This window comes from Vombatus ursinus, unplaced genomic scaffold (assembly GCF_900497805.2).
Source record: "Vombatus ursinus unplaced genomic scaffold, bare-nosed wombat genome assembly UNPS02014773.1, whole genome shotgun sequence".
NCBI lineage: Eukaryota > Metazoa > Chordata > Mammalia > Diprotodontia > Vombatidae > Vombatus > Vombatus ursinus.
This window is the reverse complement of record NW_020954551.1, coordinates 12,564,376-12,591,222: the sequence shown is the minus strand read 5'-3', so window position 1 is coordinate 12,591,222 and position 26,847 is coordinate 12,564,376. Positions and strand designations below refer to the sequence as shown.

The following is a 26,847-nucleotide window of genomic DNA, read 5'->3' as shown; positions in this document are numbered from 1 at the left end:
CCTCCCTGCAGGCATTCCATCTGTCCCGTGCCTCCCCCAGGACTACGTGCCCTGTGCCTGACAGGCACCTGCCTCTCTCTGGGGGAAGTGTTACCTTCCTTTGAGGTGTAGCTCAATTCAGCTCAACAAGCAGCTGGGTATCTCCCAGGTGAGAGGCGCCATGGAAGGGGCTGCCACCCTTCTGCCCCCTAGCCATTAGTATTCTCTTCCTCCTCCAATTACTCACTTATTGCCTGCTTTGTGTACCTGTCATACCCCCAGTAGAATGTGCGATTCCCCAGGTGGGGAAAGTTCCATCTGTGCCTTGGATCCTAGGGACCAGCACAGCGAAAGTGAAAAGGAGAGGGATGAGAGGCGTCAAACTGCTTCTCTGTCTGACTTTTCCCTTTCTCCTTTCTGGTGGTTTTATGTTGTGCTCGTGCTTAGCCAGGGCACCTTTTCATCTAAAACATCATCTAAAACGTCAACTGCTTTACATTACATTTCTCTAAAGAAAGGATCTATATGTTCTAAAACGTTTATAGCAGCTCTCTCTGCGGTGGCAAAGAATTGGAAACTGCAGGGACGCCCATTAACTGGGGAATGACTGAACAAGTTGTAGCATATGGTTGTGACGGAACACTACTGCACTAAAAGAAATGATGAGCTCGAAGATCTTGGAGAAACATGGAAAAACTTACATGAAATAATGAAGAACGAAACGAGCAGAACCAAGAGAACATTGTATATGTTCAGCAATATGTTTTAAGAATAACTTTGAGCTAATAATTTATTCTGAATATTATAAATACCCAAATTAACTATAAAGGATGTACAAAGAAAGACGCTATCTGCATCTAGAGAAAGAACTGATAAAAACTGATAAACAGTATGTATAGAATGACTTTACATATATATACACAACTATTTATGTCTAATGGTGGCCATCTCTAGGGCCAGGGCAGAGGGTAAGTGAGGAGAAGAAAAAAGAAATTTATATAACTTTGTTGTAAAACTAAAATTTTTTTTTAATTTTAAAAAAATAAAAATAAAAAAGAGAAGTGATCCCCATGAAAGCCTTTTCTCAGGCTTTCCCTGCTTTCATGGGTGACCTTTCTTACCTTAAGAGGAAGAAACGTGTTATAACAAATTCTGCATGTATTTTTAGTGTTCCCTTCAGGTAGGCCATTCTCCTTACCATCCCTTCTATACAACATGCTAATTCCCCACTAATTTTCTAAAGAGATCATGGAACCCAGAAATCATTCGATCCAAACTCCCCACTTTGCAAGTGAAAAAACTATGATTGAGGGAGGACAACAGACTCTTCAAGACCATAGAAAATCACCTAACAGCCAGGATTTGAACCCAATTCACCAAACCCAAGTTTCCTTTCAAGCTGTCCCTTGCTGCATCTCACCCCTCCTGCACTGTTCTCCCAGGCCACCCCAAGCACTGCCATCTCCACCAACCAGACCCCTAACAATCTTTCCCACCTCTGAAACTTTAAAACTCTTGCACTGTGAATAATTGGCCATCTTACACCTCAAAGTCTTGCATTCTCCCTAATGTAAAAAAGCAAACATGAGTAATCCTTGTCAGACTGGAAGACTGTGAGCTCTTCACGGGCAGCTTCCCTGTCAGACACGACACCTGCTTCCTCCCCGTACCCTTGCACGATGATGAACACGTGTGAGACCCTGAACAAGCAGCCCCCGCTGATCCCTGGCACCCTGCACGGGGCACACTGACCGTGGGCAGACGAGACACTTACCACTTCTCCAGCACAGGCAGCCAACATATGAGTCACTGGGACCAAGTATGACGATGAGTCAGTTCTCAACAAAAATTTTGTATACTCATAGGTGATAAAAAATGCTGCAGCTGAAAGGGAAAACACTCCAGTCACCAAGCTTGTCTTAATGCCAAGTTCTACACTTATTCACATCCTTAAGAAACACAACAATGCTCTCTACAGAGCACTCTGCCATGAGCAGCAGCTAGGTGACCCAGAACCTGGAGTCAGGAAGATCTGAGTTCAAATCCTACCTCAGACACTTACTAGCTATGTGACCTAGGAGAAGTCACTTAATGTTTGCCTCAGTTTCTTCAACTGTAAAATGAGGATAATAATGTCATCTATCTCCCAGGGCTGCTTTAAGGATCAAATGAAATAATATCTGTAAAGCACTTATCACAGTGTGTGGCACACAGTTAGGAGTACTGTTACTATTATTAGGAAAACATGAGGTTGAACCCCATCTCAGACACTTTGTAAAAAAGCTGCTAGCACAATGTCTGACACATAGTAGACAATACTATAGAAATGCTTCTTACTTTCCTATCCCGCTTCCCCAGTGCACGATGACATTTAGAGCCATGTGAAAACTCAGTGCCTCAGGGTTCCAAACTGAACCAATCAAAAGAGTTTTTTGTTATCTGAGGAGGCACCAAAGGAGATCACAGGTGTTGGAGCTAGTAGAGATGTCAAGTATTATGTCTTCTAACACCCTCATTTTAGGGATGGGGAACCCAAGGCCAAGAAGATGAAGTGATTTGCCCAAGGACTCTAAGTAACAAAGCTGGGAGCTAAGCCCAAGCTGCTCTGAACATGCGACCAGATCTTGAAGGAATCGAAACGACCTTCAGGCCTCTTTCCATCAATAACTGTACAAATACGAACTATCACTGTCACTATAAAATAAAATGAAAAAAGATGTGCTAATAATGCAGAAATCCAAAAGAGGAAACCTTTTGTTTTAATTAAGAATAAAGTTTATTCTCAAATGTTACAATGCAGATTTTTCAAGGTCGTTACAGCTATTTTTATTAGTTAAAAGTTAAGTTTACACTGTGGGAACAATAAATTACCTAACTGAACTTGAAACTAAAAATCCAGGCCAAGTTCCCGTCTCTCACAGGTCTGGCCCAGAAGGGCTTTGTGAGACGCCTGTACTGTTAGCACAAGATGATTATCACCTCCACACAGATAAGAGACCAAAATGAGAAAGAATGACAAATTTCTCATTTCTAAATGACATCTGAGAATGACAATAGTTAACAAGGCTTTTGCAGGGGCAACACACTGCAAGGAAGACTCAGAATTGCTGCTAAGAGGTCAATCCCTGGTGACAGAGAGCAGGGCTCAGAGCTGTTCAGATCCAAATCCAAACAGCTCCCGGTGTTAATGCTCTCCTTCGATGTTCTCCGTGAAGTCTGTCGCTTCTGACTCACTCACTGAATTAACCAAATTTACAGACCCCGCAGTCTACCTTTTAACTTCTTCTGGTGAAATGGGATGCCGCTGACCCATTTTTCTCCAATAAAACAAAGACAGATGACAGAAATCATTGACAAGCTCCTAGGTATTTTCCTTCACTTGTTTTAAACAATTCTCCAAATATTCTCAAGATTTATTTTTGGTGCTACTTGAGGAGCATCTTCCAGGGGATCCCATAACAAAGTCCCTTCTGAACTTCAGAAAATAAACCCAATGGATGAAGCAGAGGAGAGACTAACAACTGAATTTCAAGCTATGGGGACCAGGAGCCTGCATGGCCTCGGGTAAGTCATTTATCCCTTCATGTCTCAATTTCCTTATCTGAAAAATTAAGGCGCTTTTCCTGGATGTCTCCAACTTCTCTTCTGGCTCTAAAATTTCTTATGGGCTCCTCCTCCTAAATCTAAGCCTCTGGAACGCAGGGATTTATCCAATGCACTGCTGAATGAACGATGAAAACCCTTGTGCATAGCTAGCACCCACCCCAGTGTCCTGCACTGCATAACAGGCACCTGGTAAATGTTTCTTGGTGGTAGCAGCAGTGGGGTTACTTATGGCTCTCAAGATTTAGCCTGATGCCCAGGCTTGGTTTTCTCCATCTTTATTGGGTAGGAGAGAAGGAAGCCTTATATAAGGCCACATCATGAAAATGTCAAACACATACACACACACACACATAAAAATTACTGAGGGCCCCAAAAAGGTTTTATGTGGGTTATATCTATTGATATTTACCATATTACAAATTAAAATATTTAGTTATATATTTATGCTTGAGTGTGTATATACATATATATGTGTACATATACATACATTTATTTGACCTTTTTATATTCCTCACAGTTTATAGGACCACACTAGGCAGAGAACAGGTCTTTTGACCAACACTACATATTAAACTGAATGATGACTAGTGCAGAAAATTGTATGGGCAATCCCAAAAGAAATCCCTCCTTTAAACTTCTAAGGAATTTCCATAATTTAAGGTAGGCCAATTGCATATCTTTAAACAGTCAGATACAAAGCCTTTAAATGACCAACAACTCCAGCTGGACATTAAAAACAAGAAATTAACCTGAATTCATTAAAGAGAAAGGAGAGCACCAAACAGCATTTGAGAGGCTGGCCTAAATTCTTGGTACCACTGGAAAGATCACTAAGCAATTAAAAGTTGGGAAAGTGGTGTTATTAACAAGTGGCTGGGATGAAATAGGTGATACTGATCAGAGCATAAAGACCCCACGAAAGAACACAATAGAGACTTTATACCCAAGATGAAATCAAGAGACTAGAGTATCCAGGAGATAGCTAGCAGAAAAATGGTTACAGCACCTCAGGCCAATTTAATTATGATCACTGAATTTAACACTGTAGGCTTTAATGCCTCTTGGGTTCACCAGCTGTACAGCAAGGAGTGAGAAATGGCAGTCAATATTACATAATGATAGCCAGCATTTACAGAGCACCTATATGTGCCAGGCACTGTGCTAAGCACTTCATAATTATTATCTCATTTGATTCTCACAACAACCCTGGGATACAGTAAAGACTGTAATGTTCTCTATGGGCATTAAACATATATATTCAATAAAAATAAAAACATCATTCCTAATTCTTGCATTATAAAAATAATGGTCAAGATCTATGGTACTGACTGATTCCAAAATAATGGGGTGGTGAATAAAAAGCCAACCCATGCAACAAATTACCCTGAATAGGTTATCATACGTGGGGCCGGACCACCGCCACTCTGAAAACAAATTCCATTATCTCAGGCTTAAAGCAGCTTGAAAGCCAATGTAACTTTTACCATTAGGAAAGGATCCAATAGCCGCAGAAGGAACACCAGCGTAGATTCCTCGGAAACCACCAGCCTTATTAAATCCTTGGGGACTCTGAAGCCTAGTTTTTATGGTATCCAAAGGAAATAATATCAAGTCAACAGAGACACCTGCTATCCCTCCAGCCTTAAAGACAAAAGAAAAAACATAAAAATATGTTAAAACATAAAAATGTTAAAAAAAAAATAAGCTATAGGTAGATTTGAGGGTGGATGGGTAGGGGAGAGAATGCTCTATCAGTCTGAACTTTGCAGTGGTTGGCACTTTCTTTTTGTGCTTGAAGATATGATTAAGTAAGATCAAACCATTTCTAGTACCAATGTTCGGGCATTCTTCCCTGATCACACATGGCTACATATGATCAATTTTTCTAAAGATGCTAGGGGCATACATTTTTCATTATGTTCCCCAGTCCCTCCAAAAGGCAGAACAACCTAAAGAAATACTTCTTCCTCCACCCCATAAATATTGAAAGCAGAACCTATTTGACATATTCACTACCCTCTAACCCAGTGGTACTCAAAGTGTGGTCTGGATTCCCATGGGGAGCCCCAAGGCCTTTTCAGGAGATCTATGAGGTCAAAACTATTTTCATCATAATGCTAAAATGTTATTTGTCTATTAAAATGCTCCTCTCTTTTCCAAGTACATATCCATGTGAGGCTGGATTTTCTTAATATACTTTAACAAAGACAATATATTGCAAGAGACTGAATACAGAAGCACATATGAAAATCCAGCTGTCTTCTATTAAGCCAGACGTTAAAGAGAATTGCAAAAATATGTAAAATAATGCTGCTCTTCAAATCAAATGAGATATCTGTAAGGCATTTAACACAGTGCCTGGCAAATAGTAGGCACTATCTAAATGCTTATTCCCTCCCCTCCTCACTCTTCTTACTAATTTTCTGTTTTGGCAAACATTGTTACTTTTCATAAAAATAATAATAAGTTAAGCTGCAATGGGTTTATTACTATTGTTTTTAAATGAAATAACTTTTTTAAATGTATCTAGTTTAATTACTAATATGGTGAACACTGATCAATATAACCCTCATAAACAAGAGCTCTTTGGAGTCCTCAATAATTTTTAAGAGTATAAAAGTCTCGAGACCACAAAGTTCAGGAACCATGGCTCTGACTCATGGCGCCTGCCATCTAATCTCTCTTTTCCTTTTTCCTTCTCTTCCTTCTAATCAACTGCCCCTTCCCTCCCTTTTTACTTTTTAGTCATCCATTAAAGTTCAATACAAATTTCACTCCTGTCTCCACAGGATTTTATGCAATTTATTCTGCATCCCACAGGCAGGATTTGAATCCAGGTTTACCAGCCACGTCCAGCACTCTGCACACCCTAACACTCAGGCCATCCCATATAATCTACTCTGTACCATACAGATATATGTGGAAGAATGTCGGTTGGGACTGAGGGTGGGGGCAGTGTGGTTACTAAACTTTCTACCCTCCTCCCCCACGCCTCACTGCACTTTACAAGGACTAAGCACCAAACGTGTGTTCAATATTAGAACGGATGAGGGTGAGCAGACAGCAGATGTGAAGTAGCAGGAGACAGCCCCAGCCCCAGCCCCATCTGTCAGTTCTTTTAGGGAAGGGAGTAGGGGTGGAAGGATAGAAGTGGTTGACACTTTCTGGTAGCCAGGACACTGCCAGGCTCTTCTCTCTTTATCCTGAACAGGATGCATGTTCCCACCCTTTCTAAAACTGAATTTCAGAGCTGCCTCTGTTTGGAGACCTTGGCTCCCTATTTCTTCTGGGAGGCAAACTCTCACCTCATGGCTCTCCCAAACTTGGTGTGCTTGGACACTGCCCAGGCTTCATCAGGTTCTTGGTTATTCTGTGAGCCTTAGTGAAGCCCACGGCCATGGGGAAAGGGTGGCTATGCCCATGATGCTACTGGCACCCCAATGGCAGCAAGAGCAGAAGGAAGAGTCAAACAGGACCACCTGAATGAAGAGGAGTGTGGCTCTGAGGAATAACATGAATGAAGCAACACTGTGGTATTAAATATACATGTTTTAATGTGTTTCACCAAAGATATCAATCTCTCTTACATCAAAGGTATGTTTGGGAACACTGCATTTCAGAGTACAGACCATGTTTTGAAAAATACTGACACGAACCTTCAATCACTTGGGATTCTAATGCTCTGTTGAAAATGCACATGGAACGTCAATTAAACTAAAGAGACCTGTATGATCACATCTAGATATTAATACAAAAATCTTGGATCTTCAGACCACAGCTTCATACAAACTAAACGATAATTTAGAATAAGATGAACGTATGGCAAGTGTCCAAGGCATGTCAATGTAAAATTTCCAAAGACATCATTCTGAAGTGAGGGGCACAAAAAAGCAGTTTATATCAGGTGAGGACATTTCAAAGAGAAGACCTGGTGACTACATGGGAAACTCCCGAGTCAGATTTGCCGAACATCTAAATGATAATTACAGTAGAGACTACAGGGCTAAAATGGGAAGAATGCTGGGCTTGGTGCCAGGAAGAAACTGGAATCAATTTCTACAGACCCCTTTCTAACGCACACCAGCTCTGGGCTCTGGAGTTAATCACTTAACCTCTCTGAGACTCAGTTTTCTCATCAGTAAAAGGGAGGTAATAACATCTGGAGTTCCTATCTAGAATATCTTCCATAGGGTTGTTGTAAGGATGCCATGACCAGGTAAGCACTCGATAAACTTGACCACACTAGAAACAGCAGGAGCTGTCATCTGAGCAAAGATAGGACCCCTGCCTCAGTGGTCCCCACACTTCTCTTTGTTGAGGAGCCATTCTAGTGTGACAACAGCCCAGGGGACCACTGAGAAAGGGGTACTTCTCTGACAAGAAATCACTGAAATACTAGCCTAAGTAAGTTCTTAGGTCACACCAGGAGAGTCCACTGGTGGGCTGCAAACAGCAAAGACCCCTTGTCCTCAGACAAAACTCCCTAAACCACCAAGTCAGAGAAGAGCTCTGGAGACCACTGTTCACAACCCATAGTGCAGAACCACAGGAGCAGACAGGGAAGAACCACTAAAACATTTGAGTATGTCAATATATAATTTCCATACTAGGCTGGCCTTTTATGGTCACCAAAAAATTCACAGAAAATGTCTCATGAGCAGAAAAGGTAACTGTTATCTAATTCTTCTCTTCTGAAATGACCATCACTGATTGTATAGAATGGAAACAAAATCAAATACTGAAAACCAAATTTATTCTTTCTGTTTCTTCATTTTCCCACAAAATAGAGATATCTGCTTTTACTATAGATAAACTGGCAAGGATAGGGGAAAAAAAACAAACAAAAGCAATCTGGCACAGCTGGAGCCTTTAAAAAATGCAGCACTTAATTCTAATTTTCTCTTTAATCTTAGAAGAGGGTTCAGAGAGGTGTTTGCTATCTGTTTCTTAAGTTTTAATCAATAAGTTAATTACTCTTTTAATCTATTTGGCTACTTTGCATGCATTGATTTTTCTCACCCTCCCTTCATCAGAATTCTTATCTTCTCAGTACAAAATTGATCAGATTTAATCTAGCTATCTAGTAAAACATGAATCAAAAATTACTAATTGCTTCTGTGGATTTCAAACTTCTATGATATAAATTTCATTTAAATTCATGAAGTTAGAAAAATCAGCTAGCTCAGAACCTGCAGGATAGCAAGAATATGGCTCTATTTTCCATATCATTCCCCCCTCTCTCCCTCTCCCTGCCGCCCAGCTCTGAATTGTAGATAAGAAGTTTCTTGGGAGCTCTTACACCATCAGTGGTGCTGCGGGAGGGGTCTGAGAAAATTCACATTCAGTAATGTGCTCATGAAATTTGTTTCTGTAACCAAGAAATCAATACCTCATACTTTCCTTTAAAATGGCTCAAATGTAGTTTGATGAAATAGAAAAAAGTTCCATTTAATACAGCAAGCAAAAATGTTAACTGATGTTTATGTAAACTGAGTTATAAAAATCATGTCAAACATTAATATAAACTGTCAAGTCACAGAAAATGATCTTTCCTCTAAAGAGTTTGCTTTGTTCATGGACAATTAATTAGCATGGGGTTATCAGGCAAATAATTACTTTCAGTATTTATGGTACCCCACAGACGAGAAGTGAAGTTGCTAAGCACCAGATTAATTATGTACGGATGTAGGGATAGCAACTAGCCACAGGAACACCTTGACGACATCTCGGCCTTCTAGAGACAGAACTCCAGACAGTCTTAAATGCCTAAATCAGAAAAGTCGTGACACTCCTAAGTATCTAATTAGCACTTTTTTTAAACATTAAAATGCTGACACAGAGTAGGATTGTACCCTATATGGAAAAGCTGGCACAACAATAACCAGAAAAAGTGGGAAAAGGGAATGCTAATTGCTTACCTTTTAATAATCAGAAAATAACAGAGTTATCTAAGTCAAGCAGGCAAATTAACACATCTCCAGGTCCTCTCTGCAATCTTCTGATTCAGCTCCCTTTCCATTCTGACCCGTGGTCTCTCTCTGACCTCCTGGGTAGACCTGCACCACACTCTGGACAATCTAGGCCCCGTTTCATGCTAATTGAAGTCAAGTATATTCAGAAAGAGTGGTCACTTCGCTTGCCAAGGAAATGCTCTGAGAAGGAGAGTGTCTGCTAGGTATGGACAGGCTGGGGAAGATGTCTGTGGGCAATGCAGACTGTTAGGACCAGGTTCCTTTTTCCAGTAGGTAGGGCTAGGTAGACAAACCACCAGAATGACGGGTGATACCAGAGGGCTACTGCAGGCACCAAAAGAATTCTGCCAAGCCCTGCTTTCATCCTGAGCTAACACGCTCATGATGGGTATATTCAAAGGTACCTGGTGTACTGACCCAAGGTCAGTGCATTTACTGGTTCCCTTTAGGTAACTATGGAAAACCACAGACTTTTAATTAGCGGATTCTATGGCTCTTCTCAGTCTTCATCCTTTCTAACCTCCATTTAAATTGTCTGACACGCCCTTCTTCTGCATACTCTCTCCTCCCTGTATTTTCAGAAAGTTGCCCCCTCTCTTAACTCTTCTCCTCCCTGGCTGACCCCCAGCTCAGTCTCCTTTGCTGGACCATAATTCATGTCCTAACCCTACCTAAGTGCTGCCTTGGGCCCTCTTTTCTTTTTCTATACCCCCTTTCTTGGTAAGCTCATCCTTGGCTTCCATGATCATTTCCATGCAGATGACTCCCAGATCTGAAGATCCAGCCCTCATCTTGCCCAAGCTTTAATCCCAAGTCACCAAATGGACGTCCCATAGGCAACTCAAATTGAACATCCTTCCCCTCTCTTCCAAACTTCCCTGTTTCTGTTTAGGGTACCACCATCTTTATAGTGCCTTAGGTCTGCAACCTCAGAATTATCCTCAACTCTTACCGCATCCTTATCCAATCACTAGCCAAGTCTTCAAAACATCCTTCCCTTTCTCTCCATTTCACTGGTTACCACACTCTTCAAGTCTGCCCAACACAACAGCCTCCTCCTCAGTCTCTTCCCTCTCCAATCCCTCCTCCACACGGGTACCAAAACAATGCTCCAGAAACACCAGTCTGACCTGTCACTGCCCTGCTCTAGAACCCTAAGTGGCTCCCTATTGCCTCAGGCTGCTGTTTAAGGCCTCTGCACAGTCTGGCTCCAGCCTGCCTTTCCCTACTTCCTACTAACATGAAGTTCGAACTCTTCTCTAGCCTTCAAGGTCCCCTCCAATTGCCACCCTTCCAATCTCAGCTCATGTTGCTACCTCCCACGCATATGCTGACACCCAACGGGTCCCTCCTGTCTCTCCTCAAAAGAGCTAACATTTTCTTGCCACGGTAACTTTGCTCAACTCTTCCCTGGGCCTGGAATGCTCAGCCTTCCTCCCACTCTTTGTCTGTTTAAATGCCAATTCAACTGCTCCCTTCTGATGAAGTCCTACCCAAGCCTCCCAGTTGGGTGATCTTCCTCCTCAGCCGTCATAGAGCACATTGCTTTGCAACTAACGCGAAGAATCTGGAGCCCAGATTATGAGACGGACCAGCAGAGAGAAAGGAGCTAACTAGAACACAATGGTCAATCCATATACGGTCAAAATGCAGAACTGTATTGGGTGCTATTGCTTGGCTGTGTTTCTCTGTCACTGGGGAGGGCACAAGAGTGAGGGGTGGGATGCCCTTTTCCTAGGAATGGTCGTGGCATGGGGATAAAAGGCTTCAATAAAATGCATCTTTAAATGTTTTAACTCTAATACATTTACCACATAATGTTGTATATTTTAAAGCTGTCTTATCGCCATCTGCAGTTCCAATCCCAATTGCATGCACTGATGGCCAATGAGTTGGGCCCCAAATTGAACAAGACAGAGAAAGGAAATTGGACTGGATTTGGGAAAGTGAGGAGTATTTTTTAAGCACCCAAGTTGCTCTCTGATACAAAAGATATTTTTTAAAGCTCAGTATTATTTTAGTAATGCTATATGCTTCAAACTGTGATGCAAAGAGTAATGGAGGATGTACCTGTGATATGATGGCCATCAACAGGCTGTACCATTTTCTGAATAAACAGACCAAAAAGTCATAGAAAAGATGTGACCCAAGAAATGTATCATCAGAGAAGAAAGGAGACTGGTCAATGAATCAAAAAGTACTTACTAATGGTCATGCAGAAAGAACAAGGGGTAACAGATGGCTAGCCTGAGCAGCTGCACTGGTATCCACAGAATGTTTTAAAGTCTATGCTCGGAGTCTTAAACTGTAATGCGCTGCCTTGGAAGCTGGATCAGTCCCTCTCCTTGGGGTCTTCAAGAAGAGCTTACCTGACCACTTGTCAAATATATTACAGAAGGGCGACTTAGATGGCTTCCAACTCTAAAACTCAATGATTCTGTGTCTAGAGGAAGGATTTCAGCACAATGAACAAACCTCCAAAGAGGGACTGGGAATTCATGGATGGACACGTACAAGGACTGCAAAGGACAGAAAGGGTGCCTACATTGTGAGCTGCATCTTCGGAGAGATGAGGTTTCAGACACGAAGCACCGGCATCAATCTTAATAAACCAGTTATCAGTACAACAAGAGGTGAAGAGGCAGAAATAAGAAAGAGATCATTTAAAAATCATTTGTCTTTGGCTTCAGATTCAAATACACTCTTATTATGGATCTTTCTTTCTACCTTCATCAAATTATCTCCAGTCATATCTTACTGGATGAAAATAGTGAGAATTTTTAATATTAATTGGATATGTATAATTTTTTATTTTAAAAAGAAAAACAACTAGGAATGGGCATTCCTCTAGAGTGTGTTAGTAAACAGAATGCTCCAAAAGTCTCACGGCAGCTGTTGAATGCCAAACAGGAGAATACAAATTACTATGTTAAGAAACTGAAATTTATAAGAATACAAGTTATTCCCCAATTGATAAATGATCAAAGGATATGAACAGGCAGTTTTCAGATGAAGAAATTAAAGCTATCTATAGTCATATGAAAAAATGCTCTAAATCACTATCGATTAGAGAAATGCAAATCAAAAAGACTCTGAGATACCACATCACACCTATCAGATTGGCCAACACGACAAAAAAGGAAAATAATAAATGTTGGAGAAGATGTAGGAAAATTAGAACACTATCCTTAGATTTCATTCCCCTCCATCTTGTGGTCCCTTCTCCCGCTCCTCCCCAGCTACTGGTGTTTTTTTGTTTGTTTCAGTATTTCATTGAATATTATTTTTTTGGAACAAAATGTTTGTTTTAAAAATAAGGAGTCATACTGAAATGTGGGAAAAAAAAAAGAAAATTGGAACACTGATGCATTGTTGGTGGAGTTGTGAACTGATCCAACCATTCTGGAGAGCAATTTGGAATTGTGCCCAAAGGGTTATAAAAATGTGCTTACCCTTTGACCCAGCAATTACTTCCAGGGCTGTATCCCAAAAAGATCGTACAAATGAGAAAAGAACCCACATGTACAAAAATATTTATAGCACATCTTTTTGTGGTGGTAAAGAATTGGAAACTGAGAGGATGCCCATCAACTGGGGAATGACTGAACAAGTTGTGGTATATGAATGTAATGGAATACTATTGTGCTATAAGAAATGATGAGCAGGCAGACTTCAGAAAAACCTGGAAAGACTGGTATGGTCTGATGCTGAGTGAAGTGAGCAGAACCAGGAGAACGTTGTACACAGTAACAGCCACATTGCGTGATGACTAATGTTGATAGACTTAGCTCTTCTCAGGATCTAAGACATCTCCAAAAGTCTCATGATGGAAAACACTATCCACATCCAAAGAAAGAACTATGGAGTTTGAATGCAGATCGAAGCATACTATTTGCTACTTCTTTTTCTTCTGTTGTGTTTTGTTTACTCTTTCTGGTGGTTCCTCCTATTGGTTCTAATTCTTCCTTACAACATCACTAATGTGAAAATATGTTTAATAAGAATATATATATAGAATATATCAGATTGCACGCTGTCTTGGGGAGGGAGGTGGAGAAAAATTTAAAACTCAAAAGCTTATGGAAATGAATGTTGAAAACCAAAAATAAATAAATTAAAAATTTTTTAAAAATTAAGTCAGCAAAAAAACCCCCACCAGATTTAGAAAGGATTTATGCATGCTAGTTAGTAAAAAAAGTCAAATGTCCAAGACAAACAAGAAAAACCATTCATTCAATAGATAGGTCTTAGATTGTTAAAGTTGGAAGGAAACTTGGATATCAATCATGTGATGTAGTCAAATCCACTCATTTATAGATAAGAAAACAAGGAGGTAAGGTTACTTGCCCAAGGTCACATAGCTAGTTAGTGGCAGAGTTAGGTCTTGATTTTACCTGACTTGATTCCTGGTCTGATGCTCTTTCTGACACATCATTAATTAGCTTAACCATGATCAAATGAAGAGAATAGTGATACATAATGGGACTGTATTCCTAATTTGAGTAGGTTATAAATTGCATAGTCCAGGAGCATGTCTTATTTATCCTTTGTATATGTTCCAGTACCTGGTTAGGTGTTTTGAATATAATAGGTACTTAATAAATGGTTCTGAATAAGTGAAAAAAAAATTGAAATTCAGATGTCAGGGAAAAGAACAAATTATCACACTATGTTTTTTCACTACATGTGACAGCTGGAAATTTTAAGACATAACACACTGATCAGTGAGTCAAACTGAAATAATCTAATCCAACAAAAATTTATTAAGTACCTACTATGTGCTAGGCACTACAGTAGGTGCTGTAGATACAAAGAGATGAAAATAGGTCCTCCTCTGAAAGTGCTTATATTCCACAGGGCAGGGGAGTACTGGATCTGGAGTCAGAAAGACTGAAGTTTAGATCCGGCCCAGACACTTACTAGCCTGTCTGGACATGTCACTTAATTTCTGTTTGCCTCAGTTTCCTTAACTGGGGATAACTATAGTAAGTACCTCCTTGGGTTACTGCAAAGATCGAATGCCAAATACCTGGTACATAGTAGGTGCTTAATAAATATTTATCCCTTTCCCTTTCCCTTCCCTTTCATAAAAGTAAAATGAGAATATAAAAAGTAAATAAAGTTATGGGGGCAGTGGAGGTGGATGAGAAGTGCTAAAATCTAGGTGGATCAGGACAGGCCTTGCATAGAGAGAGGCACGGAATGAAGACGGAAGAGCGAGCTCAGTCTCCCCTGCATCAGCTCCGCTTCTGACTTCACTCTGCCCCAGTCGCTAGCCTTCAGGGTCATGGTCTTTGGCTCTTCCCTTGAACTCACCCATCTTACACTCTAGGCCAACAAGGCTTGTTGGCCTCTGCTGTCTATTCCTTTGTCCTTTCCCCCAGGGCTACCACCTCAGGCCAGCTCTCTTTACCACCCAGTTTTGTTACTATGGCATTCTCACTTGTCTTCCTGACACTCTGTCCTTCCTCCACAATCTTTCTTATGCATAGACGAGTCACGTCACTACTCGGCCTCAAACTATTGTCTACTGAGCAAAGTTCAAATTACTTTGCTTGGCATTCAGGGCCCTTGATTGTGGCACCATCCCACCAATGCAGCCTCATCTCATATTACTTCCCCCCAACCAAACCACTTCTCTCTGTTTCCCTAACACAGCCAATGCTCTCTGGATCCTGGGCCTTCCTTCCCTCTCTCCACCCTGCTGCCCCTCTCCACTCTTTAATTCCCACTGCCACCTCCTAGAGGAAATCCGGAACCTTCCTCCTCAGTCCTCCCTCACATTGTGCTCTCTGGGTAAATATTTAACCAAATAAAATGCATTTATCGATCAACTATGTGCCAGGCCTGTGAAGACAAAGGCCAAAATGAAACCATCCCCATTATTAAGGAGCTTGAACGTCATCAGAGAAGAAAAATGTGCACACATGTAAGTACATGCAGAAGAGATGGTAGTTTTAGGGGAAAAGTTCAAGCACCTGGAAGGAATCAAGGAAAACAAAAGAAACAAAGGCTTCTAAGAGGCTTGAGTTTCATCTTCTAGGAAGTGAGGGTTTCTGTGATGTGGAGGAAGGGAGGAAGAGAGGAAGGACGGAAGGAGGGGGAAAGGAAGAAGGGGGAAAGGAAGGAGGAAAGGAAGGAGGGAAGACACAAGAAAAGGAGGAAGGGAGGGAGGGAAGAAGAGAGGAAAAGGAGGGAGGGAAAAAGGAAAGAAGCATTTATTGAGTGCCTACTATGTGTCAGCACTGTTCTAAGCACTTTACAAATATTATTTTATTTGATCCCGACAAGAAAAAAATGGAAGATAGATGCTATTATCCCCATTTTTCAAATGAGGAAACTGAGGCAAGCAGAGGTTAAGTGACTTGCCCAGGGTTGCACAGCTAGTAAGTGCCTGTGTTCAGAGTTGAATGCAGGTCTTTCTTATTCCAGGCCCACCTCAGCACCTGCCTCAAGCTGAGTTCATTCCTAGTATGGAAGACAGCCTGTGCCCAGGTAAGGAGGTGGTAGACGGAATGTCACGTATTGAGCAACATCTGGATGGCCAATTTGGCTGGACCACAAAATGCATGACAAGAAATCATACATAACAAGCCTTGAAAGGCAGATTGGAGCCAGGGTGTGAAGGGCTTTAAATGAGAAACAAAGGCATTCCTATGTGATCCAAGAGGTAGGAAAGAATGACAGAAGCATACCGAGCAGGAAAACACCACTTCCTGCCTCCCTTCTGTAATGCATTTCTCATGGTGTTGTATATTGCAGCCTAGTACCGTACAGTCCATAGTACCTGGGTCTCACCCCCCTAACAAACTGTAATCTCCACGGCAGCAAAGACTGCATCTTCTCTACCTGGCACAGTATTCTGGACACAGGTAATTAACAATAAGCGTTCATATACGAATGAAGAGATAGACTATGGTACACAGTGAAGTTTTCCCCTTTTCTCACCCCTGGGCCTGATTACACTGTGAAAAAAGCATCCTGTACACAATGGAATGTGTCCGAAATGCAAGCTGTTTTCATCACCACCATCACCATCACCATCATCTAACTGCTGGAAACTCACACGCACAATTGATCAGAACACAGGAACAGAGGTATCACATCTCCATGACTATTCCAGATAAGAACACCGTGATGGCATCCTGCAAACCAGCCAGCCACAGAAAATGAAAAATTGAGGCAGAGGAACACAGAAAAACATCTCTGAAGGGCAATTCCCTATGACACGTGATGCTTTCTCTATTTCTCCTGCTGCCTGAGGGCCCATTGTGGCATCACCCTGTCCTCACCCAGCCCTTCCTAGGCAGAAATACTCTCTTATAATTTGCTAGAAAGGTGCTTTCCTACGTTTGGCTCTGCCCTCCAGAAGAATTTGGTTTTTACAAGACGTAAGGAAAACAGAGGCCCTTTCCCACCAGTGAGCAGCCAAGCTGTGTGGCAAGGTCCTGAAGAAGCCAGCATGAAAAAGAGATGTGAGCAGGACTCAGCCAGCTGCTTTAGGTGAGGGCTGAGAAGCAGCCCCTTCTTGGATAGGCGTTCTTTGGTATAGCTGTGAGAAGCAAGTGACAGCAGAATCTTTGGAACCAGCTCTGTCCTGATAGAAAGGATGCGGAGCCTCAAAGCCTCCACACCCGAGACACTGTAGGGGACTCATAAAGACCATGGAACAGGGAGACAACAGCCAGGAAGTTCTCACTTTCTAACTTATAATCACCGTGGGAAAAAAGTTTTGTGTCTATAGTTAAAGGGCCTGGATCCTTATTCCCTGAATGGCCTTGAACAAGTCACCTCCTCCTTGCATCTCAATTTCCTCATTTATACAAGAAGGGTATTTATTGAACTAGATGACCTTTATTTTAGGTAGTGCAGTGGATAGACTTCAGGGCCAAGAGTCAGGAAGGCTCGAGTTCGAATCTAGTCTCAGACGCTTACTAGCTGTGTGACCTTGGGCAAATCACTTCCCCCTTTATGCCTCAGTTTCCTTATCTGTAAAATGAGCTAAAAAAGGAAATGGCAAACCGCTCCAGTACCTCTGCCAAGAACGCCCCAAATGGGGTTAGGGACAGTAGGACATGATTGAAGAAAATGACTCAACAGCACTGTTTAAATCACGTAAAGGATGGAGTTGGGCTGGATGGATTGAAGATCCCTTGCGCCTCTAAATTCTATGAACCTACTTACCCACGTGATCGTGGGCAAGTCAGTTTGTCCTCTCCGTGCCTCGGTTTCCCCACCTGTAAAATGGGAAGTCTGGCTGGTGAGTTCACTTGCAACTCTAGCTGTAGGAGCTCTGGGGGGTGTGGGGGGGGGGGGGGGGGGGGGCTGTCCAGGGGGAAGGTCGGAGGGGGAGGGGCGGTACGGGGCGGAAGCTGGAGGCCGGGGCGGGAAGCGGGAAAGGCTGCGGGGCTGTACTCACCAGGAGGGCCACGCCGAAGCCCGGCTGGTCCGCGGGGGAGGCGCCTGGGGCCATGGCCTCAGCCCGAAGCCGCCTCAGCGGACCGGAGCGAGTGAGAGCCTAAGTTCACGGCGGCACCACGCCTCGCACCGGCTACCTGGGTGCCGCCATCTTGGCGACCTCTCCGGCCGGTAAGGAATACTTCCGGGCCGTCTGACGTCACTGCCACAACAACTTCACGTGCGAGCGGAGGCGGCCTAAGAGGGAGGCCCAGAAAGGGTCGAGGGGCGGAGTGAGCATGACAGGTGTCGCGAGATTTGGGTAGGCCTCTCTCCCGTCGTCCCGCCCCCCGTCACCCCTCCCCCCCCCGCGGACAGCGAGTGGCGGAGTCGTGACGCCATGTTGAGAAGGAAATGGACTTCCTTTTTGCTGTGGAGACGGCGGCCCACCCGAGAATGACTCGAGCTTTGAGCCTCACCCCAGCCCCCAAAGCGCAGCCCTACTCCGACGCATGCGTGGTTTGGGGCGGGGATGAGGGCGGGCTGCCGAAGGGGGTGTGGCCGGAGGCGTGGTCAGACGGGTGGGCGTGGCCGTGCAAAGCACCCGAGCCTTTTCTTCATTCCTAACATTGCAGTCTCCTTTCTGTTGTGTCCGACTCTCCGTGACCCCATTTGGGGTTTTCCTGGCAGAGACACTGGAGTGGTTTGTCATTTCCTTCTCCAGCTCATTTTACAGATGAGGAAACTGAGGCAAACAGAGTTAAGTGACTTGCCCAGGCTCGCACACAACTAGTCAGTGTCAGAGGCTGCATTTGAACTCAGGTCTTCCTGACTCAGGCCCTCACCTCTATCCACCTCACCACCTATCTGCCCCAACTCTGTTTGCCTCAGTTTCCTCATCTGTAAAATAGGGATAATGATACCTCCCAGGCTTGTTGTGAGGATCAAATGAGATAGTGATGGGCTTGGTCCAAAGTAGGCATATGGTAGCGATCCTTACTATTACCTTAGTGGGTTCAAACCCCTGCCCACCCGCAGGCACTCACTACCTGCGCAACCTTGGGCAGCTTCCCTGGAGGCCGGCTTCCTCAGCTGTACGAAACACAAGGTTGCACTACGTGGCTTCCGAGATCCATGCCTGTCATCCTTCCCGATGACATCCCTTGGTCCTGTTCTCCGGTAGTTCCTCCTCGGTTCCATGTCGCAGCCTGCACGCACGGGTTCCAAGCCTCTGCTTTGCCCTCTGTCGGATAGTCAGGGTTCCAAGCCTCTGCATTGCCCTCTGTCCATACCCAGGGTTCCAAGCCTCTGCATTGCCCTCTGTCCGATACTCAGGGTTCCAAGCCTCTGCATTGCCCTCTGTCCGATACTCAGGGTTCCAAGCCTCTGCATTGCCCTCTGTCCATACTCAGGGTTCCAAGCCTCTGCATTGTCCTCTGTCTGATACTCATCCAACCATAGGAACCACTAATTAGGAGCTGGGGCACTGCACCCAGCCCCTTTGAACCAAGGAACTCCTCCCTCTGCTCTGGACCAGCTCTAAATCCAACATCCTATGAATGGGGGGTGAGGGGGAAGTCAATGTCACCCCCAAAAAAGCTTCACCCGTGGGAATGATCTTTCTTATTTTAGCAAAGTACGAGGTGAAAAAGGATTTGGGAAAGCTATTACTGTCTTACTGAAGATTTTTATCCTTGTCACTGGCCTTTGCAGAAACTACACTGAGAAAAGCAGCTTTGTAAGTTGGTTTAGAATAGGACGCTACTTCCCTTTTTAATTATATCTTCTTGTGATTACGACAATATAAATGGAAAATATAAAAATAACGAAACAGAATGCTGTGTAATTATGAACACCAAGCTTGGACCCAAGAAAGAGTTGAGAAAATATACCTACCTCCTTTCTTTGCAAAGGTGGAGAACTATGGGTAGAGATGTTTTATATACCGTCAAAGAGTTGATGCATCAGTTAGTTTTGCTAACGTCATTTTTTGTTTTTTTTAAAAGTCTTTGACAAAGGATAGCTCACTGGATGGGGAACTATGTAGCAGAGAAATAGAGTCCTGGACTTGGAGCCACAGACGGCTGAACTAAGATCCTGTCTCACTTAGAATTTGTATGAGCCTGGGCAAGGCAATAAACCTCTCTCAGCCTCGGTTTATTCATCTGTAAAAGAAGCATTAAATAGCACCTACCTCCCTAAGTTGTAGTGAGGATCAAATGAAATAATACATGGAAAACACTTTGCAAACCTTAAAGTACTATACATATTCCAGCCATTATTATATGAGAGGAGACATAAATCAGGAAATGAAAATGTGGTATAAAACCAAAAGGCATAAATAAAAAGGATTTAACATTTCAAAATAAATTCGACTGGTTTGACTTCCCCATTGAAATTAGATTCAGTGATAATTAATAATAACGATGATGGAAAATGCTATCCACATCCAAAGAAAGAGCTATGGAGTTTGAATGCAGATCAAAGCATACTATTTGCTATTTTTTTTCTTCTGTTGTGTTTTGTTTCCTCTTTCTAGTGGTTCCTCCTGTTGTTCTCATTCTTCCTTACAACATCACTAATGTGAAAATATGTTTAATAGGAATGTATACGTATAGCCTATATCAGATTGCTTGACATCTTGGCGAGGGATATGGGGACAGAGGTGGAGAAAAATTTAAAACTCAAAAGCTTATGGAAGTGAATGTTGATAAAGTGAAATAAATTAATAAAGTTAAAAAATAATAATGTTAATTCATTTCAATCATGTACGACTCTTCATGTCCTCATTTGGGTTTTTCTCCACAATGATACTGAAGTGGTTTGCCAGTTCCTTCTCCAACTCATTTTATTTTTCCCCAGTTACATGTAAAAATAATTTTTAACATTCATTGGGATTTTTTTAAGTTTTGAGTTCTAAATTGTCTCTCCCTCCCTCCTTTCCCCCCTTCCTGAAACAGTAAGTAATCTGATATAGGTTATACATATGCAATCATGTAAAACATTTCCATAGTAGTCATTTTTTGCAAAAAGATTCAAAAAGGAAGGAAGGAAGAAAGAAGGAAGGAGGGAGGGAGGGAGGGAGGGAGGAAGGAAGGAAGGAAGGAAGGAAGAGAAAAATAGCATGCTTCAGTCTGTCCAACTCGTTTTATAGATGAAGAAACTAAGGCAAACAGAGTCAGTGACTACCCAAGGTCACACAGTTCCTAAGTATCTGACACACCAGATTTGAGCCGAGAAGATGAGTCCTCCTGACTGCTGGCCTGGCTCTCTGTCCATTGTACCATCTAGCCACAATAATAATATAGTTGTAATAATAATAGGAATTTTTTTTACAATTTGTAAAATTCTTTATATATGATATATATATATAAAATTTCATTTAATTCATTATAAAAGACTATGAGGTCAGTACTATAGGTATTATTTTTTTCATTTTACAGATGAGGAAACTGAGGATCAGAGAAATTATATGCCCATGATCACATAGCTAGTAAGCTTCTGAGGTGGTGTATCAGTCCAGGTCTTCCTGACTCCTAGTCCAGTATTCTTTCCACTACAAAGCAGAGATAAATAAGTTATCCAGGGACTTAGACATAGGCAGGAGCCATTGCCTGGACCTAGCATCTAATTTAGGAATGTCCTTAGAAGCAGTAATACCAGCACCCCAACATCTGAAGAATGAATTTAACCCTGATTCTTAGAAATATGTGAAAAGTTAACTTGAAATGATATTCTTTTGACCTAAAATTACCTGAACAATGTTAAGCATCCACACCCTATTTTCCAGATCACTTGAAGGTTTGGCTCTCATTTGGTGAAAGAAAATTGTATTTTATTTTTTCTAAGTAACCAAGATTATAGCTTTGATTTCTCAGGTGCAAGATGTTTCTTCTTCCTAATGCATGTCAGAATCAGGCAGAATCGTCCCAATCTCTTTTTTAATTCTACAAGAAAAAAAGCATTCCCACTTATTTTCAAATGCCTCCAAAAGCCTCTTGGGAAATACATGTGTTGCAGCCCAGGCGTAGGTTCTACATGTGTGAATTGCTATAACAGGAGATGTGATTACTTGCGGGGCCTTTTCAGATGGAGCCATCTGATGAAGCGCCATGCTGGGTGCATAGAGAGCAGCTTGTCTCGCCTGAATTTAAGTTGAAAGGACGCAGTAATAGGAAAGATGCTGATTTGTACCATACTGCAAAGACATCATGATAAGATTCTCATTCATACTCAGAGTCATGGAATAAATTGGTTGGGGATAAAATACTTTGGGTTTTTTGTTTTTATGCAGATGTACATCAAAATGCTTTATGACAGACAAGCAGAGAAGTCTGAGCCTAGATGCCATTTCTACCTGTGTGACCTTGTATAAGTCATTTAACCTCCATGGGCCTCAATTTCTCTCCTCTGTAAAATAAGGAGTTTACATTGGATGAGCCTAAGCTCCCTTACAGATTTAATCTATGAGCTAAGGATCTTATGATTTGGGGGTAAGTCACCTCACCTCTCTGGGCCTCAGTTCCCTCATCTGTAAAACACCCTGGGGTGGGAGTGGGGAGCAGGCTAATGAACACTAAGGTTCTAACAGCACTAAATCTTGCTCTGTTTTAGACTAATGGGGTACAACAGGGTGCAGCAGAAAGAATACTGGCTTTGGATACCTCAGATACTTCTTAGCTGGGTGACCTGGAAGAAGTTGCTTCATCTTCCTGGGCCTCAGTTTCCTTATCTGTAAGATGAGGAGTTTGAATAAAAATATTTCTGAAGTCCCTTCCAGAGCAAGGAAGGAAGAAAGGAAGGGAAAGGAAGGAAGGGAGGAAGGAAAGAAGAAAGGGAGGGAAAAGAGGAAAGAAGGAAGAAAACAAGCATTTATTAAGTTTCTACTATGTGCTGGGTACTGACCTGCTAAGCACAGACCCTTATATCCCCACAACAACCCTGGAAAGTAGGTGCTATTATTACCCCATTTCACAGATGAGATACTTGTGGCAAAGGTTAAATGACTTGCCCAGGGTCACACAGCTAGTAAGTGTCTGAGCTTTGAACTTAGGTCTTCCTGATGCCAGGACCTGTATCCACTGTGGTGCTACCTAGATGCCTGAGAAAAACAAAACCATGGCTGGAAAATAATGTTGACCCTAAACAAAAAGTGCCCCCAAACTCCTGCTTCTCACCCCTAACTAGAACATACGAGAGAAACTGAGCCTCATAAAAACATTTATGTTTAGTCTTCAATGGAAACTTCCTTGCAAAAAAATCTATAATGCAAAGGAAAGAGCAATGGCCCTCGTATTTCCCATGGGCCAAGAACCAAGGGCTGGTTTTCCTGTCGTTGTTCAGTGTCAAGACTTATCCAAAATGAGTTTGGCCAGAGGCGCCCACCAAGGTGACCGCTCTCCTGTACCCTTCCTTCATTAATCCATATCCCTGTGGTATCATTTAAAACAAAATGCTAGAGATGCATTAAAAGGTGATATCTAGAAAACGCTCCTGTGGGCAGACACAAGCTGGAGGGTAAGAGGTAAATGAGCAAAGTCCAGGCACCGTAGCAACTTTTTCTGTAAATTACCAGGCATACACAAATCATTCACATTACAGGCATCCTAATTGTTAGCAATCTCATCCTCCTCCAATATCACGCTGATTCTAATCTGCTAAAATGTTGGATTTCCCAACCCCCTTCAGAGAAGCTAAGTTTCTTGAGCTCAGGGATGGTTTAATTTTCATCTCGTATCCCCGGACTCAGCAAGCACCGTGCCTGGCACATAGACACTTCGCAAATAATGGGCTGGACTGAATGAAAGTATCTCCTCTTTTTCGTTCTCCCAATTTCTTTTCCCTGCATCCCACTCTCCCTTCCTCCAGCTCCACTCTATCACTTGATTTAATAAAAAACGATCACAACTAAGATTTAGGTCACCTGGATTCTGTTTAAGGTACCACTAGTGATTTATTGTATGGCCTTTGGCTAGTCAATTATTCTCTTTGCCTCAGTTTCCTCACTGAAATCTGGACCTGCCTGAGGAGCTACTTCCTTTCAAAGGTTCTCTAGCCTGAGGTGAGGCTTATTCTTACTATAGGGGATTGGGGGGATGGGGGCAGTGCCTATCTGCCATCACCTTTCTTCTACTTCTTGTATTGCTTCTCTCCCCTTTCCTAGCTATGGAACTAAGGATCTCCTCTTTTTCTTTCCCCCACTCCTGGAGTTTAAAAAAAAATCTCATTTCTCTGAAGAGCAATGAAATAGACGCACTTACACACACTTATAAGAATTTTGTCCTTTGTCAGATTCTGGATTAAGGATTTCTCTCCAGATTCTCTCTTTTTCCATGCACTAGGAGTTTAGAACTATGCCAACCAGATAACTACACATAGCAGGACTTAGTCAGCCCAGCTCCTAAAGGCTAGAATAACTCCGTGGGGATTGGCCATTAGCACTAAAGATGTATTCAGCCTCAAGGTTCTAGCAAAGCATGCCAGCTTCCACCTATTCAACAAATTCTATATTTCTGTACTTCCCAAACTCCTAAATTCATACCCCCAAATTCTATATACATTCCTGTATTCCCCAGGAAATCACACCGAAATACGTAGTCTTACTGTATGTGTTGACTTACTCGCCAATAGTCTGTAGACAATATCATTATTAATTGCCCTTTCTCCCTAACTCAGTTACTTTAAATTTGACATTAACAGTCCGTCCACTCTCTTGCTTTTGTATTTCTATCCTCTGAACTCAGCACGGTGCTTTGCACATACAAAGTGCTTAATAAATGCTTTTTCATTCATTGGTCATTCATCGATTCATTCATTCATCCATAGCCTTGTTGCTGATCCCTTTCCTACCTTATGGTGAGTCACATCCTGCATGTGGGACTGTTTCCTCATTGGAGCCTTATCTTTGCTAAGCTGCTTGCCCCCTCTTTTTTTCTGCTATAAGGGATGAATTTTTAGATATAAAAAGGGAAAGAGATATATTTAGAAATTAAGTGATGAGAAAACAAAAGATAAAAATAAATGTTTAAAAGAAATGTATAAAGTACTATGCAAATGCGAGGAGTTATTACTATTACTATAATAACATTAATAATCACCTAAGTCTTTTATCATAAGCTTCATGAAATTCTAAGGGGCATAATGAATATGGTGCTGGGCTTGTGGTCAAGAAGACCTGTATTCAAATCCTGCCTCTGACATTTAATAGCTGTACAACTATTACCAAATCATTTATTCTTTGGGTGCCAAAGGACCCCCTATTAGATTATATATCAAGCAAACCAGTATCATATAGTGGAAAGAGCATTGGATTTAGAGTCAGAGCATGAATCCTGACTCTGGCAGGAGTCTACCAATGTGATTGGGAGCAGGTCAATTCCCTAGATGCTAGGTTCCAATTTCCTCATCTGTAAAATGAGAGGGCTGAACTAGACTAGGTTCTTTCTGGCACTAAATCTACGATCCTATCATTAAAGGCTGATTGAGAGATTTCCCTAAGCTGAATATCATGGAACTCTAAAACTGTATCTCGCCACCATCCATTAGATCCTCTTGCTTTCTCATTTTTTTTTAAAAACAGAAAATAACAAATTAAACTGGCTAAATCTTTAGAGAGAATAAATATTTTCCATTTTGGTCCAAATTGACAACCTGGCTAGGACTTAGAACTAACTTTGAATAAAAAGAAATGGAAGGGCATTTAGTCACTTAATACTCAATTACTCTGAAGAAAATTTCCCTTTCAAGGGATCTGAAAATTATTCCAAAGCACGAGCTCCATACCTTTGCCTTCCCAGTCAGGCAGGTCAACAGAACTGTCAGATTGAAGTATGACACAAAGGTAGCCTTGCTGTAATGGCTCCCCTTGGTCGAGTGCCTGGCAAAGGATAATTATAGGTCACCTCTGTGACACTTGCCTGACATAAATGACTGTGGCAAATGATTGTTCTTAGCCTTACACCATTGTTATGTTCAAGGGTAATGACAGAAAGTTTTTGTTGGTTTGTTTTCTTCAAACACGGAGGATATGAAAGAAAACATGGATATATTTAGTGATTTTACTATTACAGAAAAATGAAACATGCACACAAGATATATCTGAATGTACACTTATTGATCTAGTTATGGATACAGATGGATGTTTATGTATGTAAATATAGGGATATGTAAAGATATATCTAGTACATACAAGGATAGGGAGATACAGAAATATATTTGTATAAGTTTAATTTTTTTAATGGTAAAATCACTAAATATTTCCATGTTTTTCACTACTTCCAGAATACATAGTGATCTTACTACTACAGAAAATTGGAACACAAATATGTATGTATATGGACATCTATACTTTGATCTGTAACTACAAATATATGTATATATATATCAGATAAATATAGATACATCTATAGATAGATATAGATATAGATTTATATATTTTGATTTTCTGTAATAGTAATATCACTAACCACATCCATGTTTTCCATTACTTCCTATATTGTAAGGAAAATAAACAAAAGCCTTCGTTCATTGCCTTTCGATATAACAATGGTCTGAGACTAAGAACAATTATTTGCTGGAGTTGTCTATGTCAGGCAAGTGTCATAGAGATGACCTACAATTATCCATTGTTATCCACTTTGATGGCAAGGAACAGTTATGGCAAGGATGCCTATGCCTATGTCTATGTCTATATGCAAATCAAACCAGATACAATGGACAGCAGCCATAGTGATGGGGCAGCTAGGTGGTGAAGTGGATAGAATATTGGGCCTGGAGTCAAAGAAGACAAACCTTCCTGAGTTCAAATCTGGCCTCAGACACTTACTAGTTGTGTGACCCTGGGCAAGTCACTTAACTCTGCCTCAGTTTCCTCATCTGTAAAATGAGCTGGAGA

At 41.8% G+C, this 26,847-nt stretch overlaps 1 protein-coding gene across 2 annotated transcripts in view; it reads right to left on the bottom strand.

Annotated features, from left to right (window-relative positions):
- The window catches only part of SLC25A26 (solute carrier family 25 member 26), a 160,513-nt gene extending 142,436 nt beyond the window's left edge, over positions 1–18,077 (bottom strand). Inside the window, exons 1-3 of one of the 2 annotated variants that reach the window (XM_027863848.1) lie at positions 17,977–18,077; positions 5,070–5,226; positions 1,754–1,863 (exon numbers count right to left, since the gene is read on the bottom strand). In XM_027863848.1, coding sequence (XP_027719649.1) covers positions 1,754–1,863; positions 5,070–5,226; positions 17,977–18,030 — 321 coding nt within the window. In that variant the 5' untranslated portion in view covers positions 18,031–18,077. The remainder of the gene's footprint in view (positions 1–1,753; positions 1,864–5,069; positions 5,227–17,976) is intronic. The other variant, XM_027863847.1, reaches the window with a different exon arrangement.
- Between the last annotated feature and the right edge of the window lie 8,770 nt (positions 18,078–26,847).